Source organism: Diplotaxodon limnothrissa, linkage group LG8 (assembly GCF_057381915.1).
Source record: "Diplotaxodon limnothrissa isolate DT_005_m linkage group LG8, D_limnothrissa_male_GT1.1, whole genome shotgun sequence".
NCBI lineage: Eukaryota > Metazoa > Chordata > Actinopteri > Cichliformes > Cichlidae > Diplotaxodon > Diplotaxodon limnothrissa.
The window spans coordinates 25,860,594-25,873,877 of NC_140603.1; the positions used below are offsets into that span (position 1 = coordinate 25,860,594).

Genomic DNA, 13,284 nt, shown 5'->3' on the forward strand with positions numbered 1-13,284 from the left:
AGGTATGTTTTTCAACTACTTGAACCTTGAAGCCTTGCGGAGAAGAAAATTGATAGCCACTTTGACATCATCCATTAGTTTGTGAAGTCCTGTTTTGAGACCCCAGTTTTGGCATTTTGGTTGTTGTCATCTTGGTTTTCTGAAACCAGATGCAAAAAGTGAGGTTGATTTGACAGACTAACTGAAGACACCGTGTTCATAAGTTAGCAACTTATCAAAGAAAGCTTGGACCCACTACATGGCTTATTTTCTTCCTTGTGGGGCCACAATTTGCAAGGCGAACTTCATGTTGTATTCACTGTGACTTGAAACTATTGACTGAAACTATGTACTTATCCAAAGCATCTACTGAGGTCAGAGGTCAAATGAGCCTAATGATAGCTTCAGAAAAACTGGAGGCTTCACTTTTCAGACTACAAAGTCAAATCAGTTTTTCTTTTTATATACAACATATGGAAAGGCTTCCCAATAGGAATCACTGAATCAGCAGGTACAAAAGTCAAATCAGAGTAACTGTGCACAATCAATAGTCAAAGCTATCCCAAGCTATGACAGTTAGAATTATTGAGTGTTGCACACAGACTCCTGCACTTGCAACGTTTCAATAGTTGACCTTTAACAGGCAGACAGTGTTTTTAATTTCTCACTTTATTTATGACATGAATTAAAACCACATTTGGTGTTTATACTTTTTACCGTATGTAAACTGTTTACCGTGAGTGTAAGATTACAGCCATTGCTTATATGACACTTCTCTTTGTGTATATATATTTATTTGGCAAATAGTTAATGACAGTGTGTGGGAGTCTGTTTGCAATGCTGGATATGTTTGACCCTTTTATAAGCACTTGTCTTATGAAACAATTAGATGATGTGCTTTTTGAAAAAAAAAAAAATTTCTTCTTTCAAATTTAGAGTCTGGAATCCAAAGAAGTGTTCTAGCCATGGCAACTAATTTGTCTGCTATCTACAGGATAGCAGACAAATTACTCATGACCTTTGAGAATCAAATTTAAGACTTTTTAATGCCTCATAAGACTCCTCAAGACTCAGAGATGCCCTGTGCACGATACAAACACCCCACCATGCATTATACAGCAATGCTGATGCATGACAATAGCAAAATAGAAAAATCACAACTTCCTGCAAATTACGCAAACTGCCAAAAGTGGGTGAGAAGTGGGAGGCTCTGCAGGAAGTGATGCACTTGGCCCAGAAGTAACACTGTGTCAGTTTTACAGCTCTGACAGTACAGCACAGGAAACAATCTTTACACACAAGGGTTTTTATTCGTTGGATGAAGGATAGCACACACCACCTGTTGTTAAACAACCTCCCCAGCGACAAAACAATGGTGAAACCTACACTTTCAAAAAATCAAACAAAAAATATAAAGGGCAACTCAACTGGTGCCAAGAGAGCCGACTGAGTTCAAGGTTGAAGCAACATATTATGGCTGTGCAAAGCTAAACAACCGAGGCCAGCTCAGAAATCCCCTGTTGTGAATGTATAATAGAAACAAAGCTCTTCACGGTGCAGCACGGCATGACCAAAAGCACGCTTCAACTGACGGCAGGAGGTTAAGCTATTCGAGGAGCAGAAGGACACTGCTGTGGTTTGTATGAACACCGCTGTGCAAAACTCTTGATCTCTTGAATGTTAGATGCATCAATTGTTATACATTAATCCAATACTATCAGACGGGTAAATTATCAGTCCAAAACTGGCAAAGGATTCCCAACATAGAGTCATAAACAAGTGGAACAAGGCAGAGTTCAGCAACAGATGGTAAGAACCCCACAAAGCCCTGGGCCTGCTTTCACAAAGACAGTTTAAACTGGTATGAAGGATTAGATCTTGATCTACCGCAAGGCTAACTTAGCCTGAACAAGTGACACCTACACTGACCAATAAATTGACTTCTACAGGACTGAAGTATATTTGCAACCACATGCCCACATTCAAAGTAACACAGCTTTAAGGCTTTTCCATGTTAGCTTCACTTTTCAGACCTTGCTGGTAGCATCCTGTAAGCTGCAACATTAAATCATTAGCCACCTAGCTACTGCTCTAACAGAAAGCAGGACATTTCTTTCTAATCACTTATTACACCTCGGTACCATTTTTCAGTATCTGTGTTTCTCCTCTTATTTTATTCAAACATTTTCTGCTAACCAGAATTCAGAGGATAAAGTGCTTTTTCTAAAGGATTCATTCAGAGATTATGAAGTCTGATTAGTTATTTTATGTAATTAGTAGTCAGAATCCATCTTTGTGAAACTGGCCACAGTTCCGTACGTCAGTCAGGCGTGTCTCTGGGATTACGTGGACGGAAGAAACCAAGAAAGCCTAAATCCACAGAAGAACAGTGGCCAGTTCTGCAGGTTGCTTAGAAGGACCTACATGCTCACTACCTTAAAAACGACAGTATTATTTTTGAAATCTGAAAACATTTGATAGATTTTGATCAGCAACAAGTTCAAAATATGTTTCATCCTCTGAACTCGCATGTGCTCGCTTCCTAAAAATACACAGACAGAGCTAGCCAACACCTTCTGTGTGTTGACAGGCAGATGCATCATTGTTTGTGGCTGGCATCACAAGACAGACTCACCACTGCTGCGACTCTTGCGATTTGCCTTCCCCCCCGTCAGCAGCATCTTCAAGCTGTTTCTAAACATGACTGCAGCAGATGCCCTGGACTCAACTACAGAAGAATCTGTTGGAGAAAGAAAAGACAGAAGATAAATATTAATATTTCCAAGGGCACTTCAAGCACCACCAGCTGTATTCCGTAAGATACAACTGATGTTTAGGTTTGCTTAGGAGAATCTTATTTGACAGACAGTCAGAGAGTGACATGTAACAAGTGCTCTATTTGACCAGAATTTAAAAGAGGGGCTGAAAATTCGGAGCATTTGCAACTACGACTAACAGGATCTGACTTTTTTTTTTAAGGGCTTGAACAGTTAAAAACATTATCATGGCTATCAAAGCAGAACCACAGAGCTACATTCTCAAAGCAGGAGAGAATAAAGAACCTTCAAAAACATTAATGGAGATTAATGAGAGAAGATTGAAGCTGGGGAAATCCCATTCATGTATACCCAATCTTATCTATGTCATCAAGTGCTAGATCAAATGCTTCAAAGCAATTAGGGAAGAATAGAAGGAAGCACCACGGGTTTCACTATACTTCCTAAAAAGCGAAAAAATGCTTTTATTGTTTTTCATTCATAAACTATGGACAACATGACTATGAGATAAAGCCTGCAGAGTGATGCGTGGCTAGAGGGAAGCAACCAAAAAAAAAAAAAGACGAGCCTTAAGGTTTACAGTATTTTGTAGGACAGGAACATTAATAAAGATCAAGTATATATATATATGGGTACAGTACTTAAGATTACAGATGGTGGAAATTATGTATTAAAAAGACTGTCCTTCCATAAATAACAGCCTCATAAGCTACATGTGCAAACTTCAAACTTCATTAAGCCTTCATAGAAAGTACGACATGAAAAACTGAAGTTATTTATACACTTGTCTTATAGCTTGTGTTACAGGCCACTTATAAAAGCACTTCTACACCTCTTCACCACCGACCCTTCAAATTTCAAACCAAAAGTTATGGTTCTTTTTACTAATGAACCCTCTATAAACAACAACAAAAATAGGTAAAAATATCTATCAGATGTACCGGTTCCGTTCTGAGAGACAAAGGACCATTAGGGTTGGTCAAGTTAGAGGATTCCTTTGTATTTCAGATGATGAAAGATGAGGACATCTGTATTAAACCATAACATTCATTCATTTTAAAACTACAGCTTGCTCTAGCCAACTAATCCCCCACCCCCTACACCTCCTTCCACCCCCTTCACGGGCTCACGTATCTCTGCTGTGAGTCCTGATAGTAAAAAGCATGGCAGCAGATGTTCTCCATTAGATGGGAGTGACTCAGCAAAGCCCCACAGACAGGCTCCAGCTGAGAAGCCGGCTTTCGACCCAAACAACAACAAAAAAAAAAAAAAAAGAGAAAGAAAGAAAAAAATACCTCAAAGACGAGGACATGGAAAAGCTCTCAAAAAGCCCTCCTTCTCCTTCCCCCAGTGCTGCTTAAGCAATGTTTTTCACAATCCCCCAATGACCTTGAGAGGAGTTTCCAGAATCATAATACTGCTAACAAATATAAGGAACACTGGGGAAACAACAAAGATTGCAAGGCAACACACAACAGAGTAGTTTAAAAAGTATGAAACGACGACGATGTTGAGTCCCACAGCAAACCCAGATTTCGATTATTTCACTTTGATTTCGTCAAATGTACCAGACTGGCTTTCTGTAGTCTGAAGCCGTATGTCTCAACAAGATTGAAAACTGAATGACGCCGTAGCAGATGCCAATTTTGAGTTTAGCTCAAGTGCAGGGGGGGGGGGGGGAGAAAATAGACTGAAAAAGAAGTTGATCTAAACAACTGGAGGGAGCTGCCAGAATCAGACCATGCCCAACTTCAAATCACTTTAGATGGCTCCAGCTGGGTTTGTTTACTGTTTCAAATACCATAAGTGGTGACTGTCTAATCATTTTTCAGCACTCGGACTTTTTCTATATGTGCGATTATTATTTTTGTCCCTCGGACACCTTCTGAGCGAGTTTGGCTGGGTTTGCTCGCAGATGACTAAATAAATGAGTGTCTTTCTTGCTCATAAGTGGATACCAAGAGAAGTCCAGATATCAGCTGCAGTGACAGAGGAGCCTGATGTCTGATAAGATTGTGATCGTTACACCTAGCAGGGGGATAGATAAAAAGCTTTAGTCACATCAAAAGCAGCCGTGTTGGTTCAAGGTGACTGAGGAGAGATACGTAATATAAATAGCTACATTTTAGTTTACCTGAATGAATAATCCAGGTTTCTACTATCCACACCGATTTAAATCATCAACAACAAGTAGAACTTGCACATTATTTATCCTATGACACTTTGAAATCTGACTCATTTCCCAGGAAATGCAAATGAGAAGACATAGTTTAAATAAACAAACCAGCAACAAGGAGTGATTTTTATCATGCAGAACCATGCAAACTCCCCCTATGGTCATTAGCATAAATCACATGCTCTCAAGAGATGTGGCCACCTTACCGCTCTCTGTACAAGTCAGATCTATAGGGATGCACGATCATTTCTAGCTTGTGCAGGGTCATCTAAGCAACTCTCTTCAGCAACAATTACTCAAGCGCAGCATAAAATATGAGCGGTGTTTAAACTGTCTCGATGTTTAGCTGTAAATAAGAGCCACATGTTAGAAGTCACAAGCGCGCTCTGACTGAAACAGACTGATCAAAACAAGATGCAAAGACGTGGATTCATTTACCCTGTATGTTGCCAAAATGTTGCTGATTTCATATGAAAGTTAAAGCCTGCTTGAATGATGTCATTTGCAAATTAAATTATCCATGATATCATCGAGTCATATTTGCATTCTGCTAAATCTCACATCTGTTATCTCCTACTCTGCGCTCATATATACTGCAGTTGACTGCAATCAGAGAAAAATATACTTGGCCAAACGTGGCTCTCATCAGCAGAAACGTCTGCATCATTTCTAGCCTACTGCTCTTCACAGCTTAAATGCCGACTGTATGACCCCACCATTTGATATAAACAGCATACACAGGTTAGGGGTGGCTGTAGCTCAGGTGGCAGAGCAGGTCAGCCACTAATCAGAAGGTCGGTGGTTCGATCCCAGGCTGCCTCCTGGCTGCATGCCAAATATCCTTGGGCAAGATACTAACCCCGTGTTTGCCTTCTGGTGGTGGTCAGAGGGCCCGGTGGCGCCAGTGTCCGGCAGCCTCGCCTCTGTCAGTGCGCCCCAGGGCAGCTGTGGCTACAACGTAGCTTGCCATCGCCAGTGTGTGAATGTGTGTGTGAATGGGTGAATGACTGAATGTAGTGTGAAGCGCTTTGGGGTCCTTAGGGACTAGAAAAGCGCTATACAAATGCAGGCCATTTACCAGTTAGAGATAAGTGTTATATGACTTCAGTAATATTTACATGTATAATTATCACTCAGCGAGAAGGTTAGTTCACATGTACACCTCATTTACGTCAATATCAGCTGCCAACTGAATGAGCTGCCTAGTGTGGAAAAGCAAGACCTCACAGCCACTGGGCAAAACTTGGATCTCTCTTCCCCAAAAAGTACCAAAAGTTTGACCTAAAACTCTCCCCCCCCCCCCCCCCCCCAAATTAGGATAAAAATGGGTAAATAAAGTTGGCAATAGTGAGGAGAACTTTCAGGACTTTCTGCAGATCCTCAAATAAGCATCTTTCTTGCAAGTACCAACATACGTAGAGAAATCGAGATATCACCTGCAGTGACAGAGGATCTTGATGTCTGATAAGCTTGTGCATCCAATAACACAGCTGACAGCAGTTACCACTCCAGTCGTCTCCCCAGTCAATCACAGTGTCAGTAAATATCTGTATCCTCTGCCCAGGGTGTGATCGAGGCCAACAAAATGTGATTCATGACATTTTTAATATTTTATCTTTTTTTGTATACTTGGATCTGCCACTGCTCATAAAAACAGCCTCTTACTGTTGATAAATGCAAATACATCCGACCTCATTTACCAAGCACTGAAGTGTCTCCCAGTCAGTGTGTGACAAGTTCCTCGGAATAAATAATAAGCCATAAAATGAATGATTCAAGGAAAGGCCTCCTTTTTATTTTTGCCCAGATGATGCATTTGCTCACTTCTCATGAGCTTGGTATTACCACCTGATGTGGTTATATGGATAACTGACTAACTGCAAGTTAGCAGATGCTACAGGCAAATGTATCCTCAAAGAATGTAACATGTCTAACACTATTTGTAATAATTATACAGCGCTGTGAAACGTTTTTGCCCCCTTCCTGATTTCTTTCTCTCTTTTTTTGCATATTTGTTACATTTACATGTTTCAAATCAAAGAAATTAGAGTAAATACAAAATACTGTTTTTAATAATGATTTTAATTATTAAGGAAAAAAAGCCAAACCTACTTGATCTTATGTGAAAAATTAAAGTAAACATAATAACTAGTTGTGCCACCCTTTGGAACAAGATGGAAGAATTTTGGTCGACTATCTTTTGCAGAATTGTTTGAATGAGCCACATTAGAGGACTGTCAAGCCCGATTAGCCCATTTAAGGTCACGCTAAAGTATCTAAATCTGAGTAAAGTCCACACTTTGACTAGGTCAATCCAAAACCTTTGTTTTGTTTGTTGCTTTACTTTAGCCATTCAGAGGTGGGCTTGCTGGTGTGTTTCCAATCATAACTCAAGCGAGGTTGAGCTTCAAGGTAGGACATTTCCCTTTAAGATTTACAGAGCAGAATTCATGGTTTCATTAATTACAGCGAGTCGTCCAGGACTTTTCAGTCTACAGAATATTTAATAATAGTATAATAGTCTTGTGAATCACCAAGTTATTTGTTTTGGTAAAAGTGAGATGAGCCTTTGTGATTTTTTAGGTGAGCAGTGGTTTTCACTTTGAAGCACTTTCATGGATACAATTATTTCCCAGTCTATTTCTTACTGAATCACAAACACTTACATTAACGGAGGTAAATGAAACTTGCGGTTCGTCAAATGATGTTCTGGGTTCTTTTGTGACCTCCTGGATGAGTCGTTCATTTTGGTAGGTTGGTCATTCTTGGGAACATTCACGACTGTTTCCGTTTTTCCTCATTTGTGGATAATGGCTCTCACCATGGTTTGCTGGAGTCCCAAAAGCTTTATAGCCCTTTGTAGTCTCAGTGACTTTGTTTCTTATCTACTCTTGAGTTTCCTTAGATTGTACCATGATGTGTTACTTTTGAGATCTTTTAGTCTGCTTCGATTCATCAGACATGTTCCATTTATGTGATTCCTGGATTCAACAGGTCTGGCAGTGCTCCTGCCAGAGTGTGGCTAATTAAATTGAACTGCCTGTTTATACACAGTTAATTCATCATTTATCATGTAACAACGGGTGCAATCATCTTTTCCACATACAAACAGCTCTGGAATTTCTATTAATTTCACATATTTTATCAATTAATAATGGACTCTGTGGGTCTAACAGTCAATGCTGATACAAACCTCTTTGCCTTCTTTTAGCAGTTTGTCCCTTCTTCTAAGAATCTCATGATGCCATATTATTTTTCTCCCAACTTTATTCATCTCACCTCTGCAAGCTCCATGACTGTTAAACTACTGAATGACTACATAACTTACAGCTTTCCTCAGCTGTGGGAAAGAACTTGTTAAAAGTCACCTTAATCACAGCAATCACTGCAGCTGCTTTATAATGCAGTGACACAAGTGATCCTTACACCTACCAGAGGGATAGATGAAAAGCATTAGTCACGTCAAAAGCAGCACTGTTGGTTCAAGGTGACTGAGCAGTGACACATACCACCGATAGCTACATCTTAGTGTGGGCTGACTGGAATAATCCAGATTTTTACAGTCCAGTCTTGCTTAATAAAAGCTCTTTTCACACTGTTAATTACCATCAACAAAGAGATGTATATATTTCTCCTAGATACTTTGAGATCTGACTCATTCACTAGGAGATGTCGTCGAGAAGACACCGTTTGCTAGTCTAAATAGACCATACAGCACTGAGGAGTGTGTGTTTTTCTTTGTCATGTAGAACCATGCAAGCCCTTCCCTCAGAACAGAAACCACTCATTGGTATGAATCACATGCTCCCGCATGACAAGATGTAGACAGTGATAAGAGAGTGTAAGGTGGCAGCAGGTCAGATCTAGTGGCATGCACCCATATCTCTACAGATATAAGAGGGCCTGCACAGGGGCCTCAATGCTAGTATTCATGCAACTCACCACTCCTTCACCTCAGCATAAAATATGAGCAGAGAACAGCTTATTATGTCTGGTTCAGCTAGCTTACAGGCCAGAAGGCATTCTGTGATTATAATGCTAAATCAGAATCTCAAAAAGCCATGACTCAGTAAGTATACTGGAGCTTTATGTCAGCTGCTCACAATGCAGCAGGGATGAAATACAGAGGGCTTTACAGTCTAGCCTTGAAATATGTTTCCATATGTATAACTGGGAGGTAACCAGGCAAAACTATAGCACTCTACAAACTGCCAAAGGAGAAAATAGGGAGAGATATTGCTGTCTAGAGGAGGCAATCAATGTTTGGAATCTTAGAAGACAGCATACGGACGAGTGAGACACACAGACACGAGTGACGGAAGGAGAGGGTAAGTGACGGAAGGAGAGGTAAGTGACGGAAGTGATGTTGTAGGTGACGTCAGACGCCGGAGATTTTGGCGGAGAAAAAGCAAATGGTAGCATAGAGTTTAACAAAGGTTTTCCAAGCTTCAGTATTTCCAAATATTTTCCAAAATATACTAATCAATTGTCATATAACTAACAACATCTGTTTTATCATCTCTAACACCCTGGAGGACAACGGGGAGAGTTTAGACGCTCTCCAAGATTACATCGACCGCTGTTTTCAAGATTTAGTAATGCATAAGGCCCAGAGTGCATCTTCCCCGGCCAAAATCGAGACGCCGTCATCGAAGAGAAGTCGCCAGGCAGACTCCCCCGGTACAACATCGCCTGCCGGCAAAGACATCGCAGAAATCCTGGAGTCCATCGACAAGCGATTGTCCAGTTTCGATGCGAGGCTGTCCCTGGTGGAGATCTTACACCGGGAATTTAAATCTCTGAGAGAATCCCTGGAATTCAGCCAGCGGCAGGTGGAAACGCTTGCCGCTGAAAATGCCACGCTACGGGAGTCGGTTAAATCTCTCACCGATAACGTGACCCAGCTAAACATTGAAAATAAAAAAATAAAAGAGTCCGTTATCGATTTACAAGCCCGTAGCATGAGAGATAATCTTGTGTTTTCTGGTATTCCAGAAACTGCCGGAGAGGACGCAGAGGCAACGGTGAAAAGCTTCATTAAAATCCACCTGAAGCTGCCGGAGGACACCGTAAAGAACATCAACTTCGATAGAGTACATCGCTTGGGGGGCGTGAGGTCGCGGACCGGGAGACCACGGCCTATTGTGGCCAAATTCAGCCAATTCAAACAAAAGGAACAGGTGAAGAGTCGCGGCAGAGAGCTGAAAGGAACGGACTTCAGCGTGAACGACCAGTTCCCCAAAGAGATCCTGGAACGACGCAAGGTCCTGTTCCCAGTTCGACGTAGCTTTATCCAGAAAGGCTCCCGTGCTGTCATCGCTGTGGACCGGCTCTACGTGGACGGACAGCTGTACCGCGACCCCGGCACCACACCGTGGTTATACTGACTGCACTCCAGATAAGAACCCGCTACACTCTTTTCTTATTCATTCACACTTTCTCCTTTAAAATGTGTTTAACCTAGTAATATCAGTAGGATGTCATAGCAGATATAATACCGTCACCCTCCGTCATTGCTTTAATTGGAATGTTTCCGTTTCGTTTCCTTTTTTTTGTTGTCGCTCACAGTTCATGTGGTTTCTTTCTTTCTCTTGTCTTTCACTGCTGTGATCACCTACTTCCCCACTCACCTACAAACAACACCCTCTATTTCTCCATATTTTCACAACACGATCACGCAAACACATCAGCTCAACGGCAGCACATTCACAACAGCCTCACAGCACGCACAGACTTGCAGGACACATAAGCAAGCCACGCTTGTTCATATTAGTGAATATTCACACACATAGTCAGACTTATGGAGTCTCTCACCACACTTCTTTTTCTCTTTCTATTTACAAACAAGGGATGTTTCCATATTCTCTCCACCTGTCTAAACGAAACACCCAGCATACATCATTAAACATACACGCACAATTAAGGGCATGCTGAGGTTTGTCACATGGAATGTAAATGGAGCTGGCACCAGAGGAAAGAGGTTAAAAATATTTAACCAGCTTAAAAAACTACAGGCAGATGTTGTTTTATTACAAGAAACTCACAAACCTGTCACAGGTTTAAACGAACTTAAAACACCTGAGTTTCCTAACGCGTTTGCAGCCGGTTATAATTCTAGACAACGGGGAGTAGCAATTTTAATACATAAAAATGTTAATTTTACAGTACTCGATACAGTTATAGATCCAGAGGGTAGATTTCTAATTATTAAACTATCAATATTGAACAAAAAACTATGTATTGTTAGTATATATGGTCCAAATGTTGATGAACCCTCATTCTTCCACGGTTTTTTTAGTGCACTCTCTGAACACCTTGATTGCACACTCATTCTTGGCGGTGACCTCAACCTTGGACTAAATGAAGAAATGGATAGGCTCAACACAACAGGAACTCAGCGTAATTGGCAGTCCACAAATATAATCAAACAGTATATGAACGACTTTGGTCTTTGCGATGCATGGCGCTCTCTTCACCCCACCAGTAAGGAATATACTTTTTTCTCGCATGTTCATCACTCTTACTCTCGTCTGGATTATTTTTTGGTCAGCAGCTCACTGCTGTGTGACATTTCAGACACTGAGATTCATCCTATAGCTGTCAGCGATCATGCTCCTGTGTCTTTAACACTAATGCACAAGAATAATACTACGCCAAGTAAAAACTGGAGATTTAATATATCACTACTTAAAGATGAAGACTTTATTAAATACTTTAAAAAGGAATGGACTTCATATTTAGACTTTAATGACACTCCCGGAATATCTGCTTCTGTTCTATGGGAAGCAGGGAAAGCTGTGATGAGAGGTAAAATAATTTCTTTCTCATCACACAAAAAGAAAGAAGAAAACAAAAATATTCAGGAATTAGAAAAAAACATCAAATCACTAGAAGAAGCCTACGCGTGCGACCAAGATCAGGAAACATTGAACAAAATATGCAAAACAAAACTAGAATTAAATGAAATTATTAATAAAAAAACACAATTCCTTATACAAAGACTTCGCTTGCAGAATTTTGAACACAGTAACAAATCAGGTCGATTTCTAGCTAACCAGCTAAAAATAAATAAAGAAAAAACAACTATATGTGCTGCTAAAGATTTATCGGGGAACACAATATATGATCCTGGAAGAATAAACAACATTTTTAGGGATTTCTATGAAACTTTATACTCACCACAAATAAACCCATCTAAAAATGAAATTGATCTGTTTCTTGACAACGTAACTCTTCCAAAATTACTAGACAGTCAAGCAATGGAATTGGATTCGCCACTGACGCCAAGTGAACTCCAGGAAGCCCTGATAAGTATGCCCAATAATAAGGCTCCAGGTCCAGACGGCTTCCCTGCAGAATTCTACAAAGAATTCTGGACAATTTTGGCACCAGTATTCCACAGCATGTTGCAGGAAATCGAGGAAAATGGCAGACTACCACCAAATATGAATTCTGCCAACATTAGTCTCCTGCTAAAACCAGGCAAAGACCCTTTATTTCCCTCAAGCTATCGTCCAATTTCTCTTTTAAATGTAGACCTTAAAATAATCTGCAAAGCTCTCTCAAAGAGATTAGAGAAAATGACCCCCCTCTTAATTCATCCTGACCAAACTGGTTTCATAAAGGGTCGGCACTCCTCAACAAACACTCGTAGATTACTTAATTTAATAGACTACTCATACGATAAAAACATCGAAGCCATAATATTATCTCTAGATGCAGAAAAAGCATTTGACAGAGTTAATTGGAAATTTTTATTCGCAACTTTACACAAATTTGGTTTTGGAAACTCTTTCATAAACTGGATAAGAATATTATACAATTCCCCAACGGCTCGTATCAGAACAAATGACCAGACATCCTCCAGCTTCTATCTCCTGAGGGGCACCAGACAGGGATGCCCACTCTCCCCCTCACTTTTTGCAATTTTTATCGAACCTCTAGCAGCAGCATTTAGACAGGCTACAACAATTAAGGGCATAAAATGTAAGAACATAGAACATAAAATCAGTCTCTATGCGGATGATGTGTTGCTTTTTCTGCAAAACACACAAACCAACCTCTCTGAGGTAATTACTTTAATAAACTGGTTTTCAAGAGTTTCAGATTATTCAATTAACTGGCCAAAATCTACAGTTCTCCCCATTAACTGCTCCTTCCATAATTCTTCCTCTGCCCCACTGCAATCCGGAAATATTAAATATTTAGGTATTAATGTCTCTCCTAAGCTTTCAGACTTAACTAAACTAAACCACATCCCACTTCTAAAGAAAGTAGAAGGCGATCTGACTAGATGGAAATCTTTACCCATATCACTCATGGGAAGGGTCGCCACTATAAAAATGATGATCT

General features: G+C 40.3%; 1 protein-coding gene across 1 annotated transcript in view; it reads right to left on the bottom strand.

Annotated features, from left to right (window-relative positions):
• tanc2b (tetratricopeptide repeat, ankyrin repeat and coiled-coil containing 2b) overlaps window positions 1–13,284 on the bottom strand; it is a 190,091-nt gene that overhangs the window by 138,330 nt on the left and 38,477 nt on the right. Inside the window, exon 3 of the mRNA XM_085361558.1 lies at window positions 2,615–2,719. Coding sequence (XP_085217684.1) covers window positions 2,615–2,681 — 67 coding nt within the window. The 5' untranslated portion in view covers window positions 2,682–2,719. The remainder of the gene's footprint in view (window positions 1–2,614; window positions 2,720–13,284) is intronic.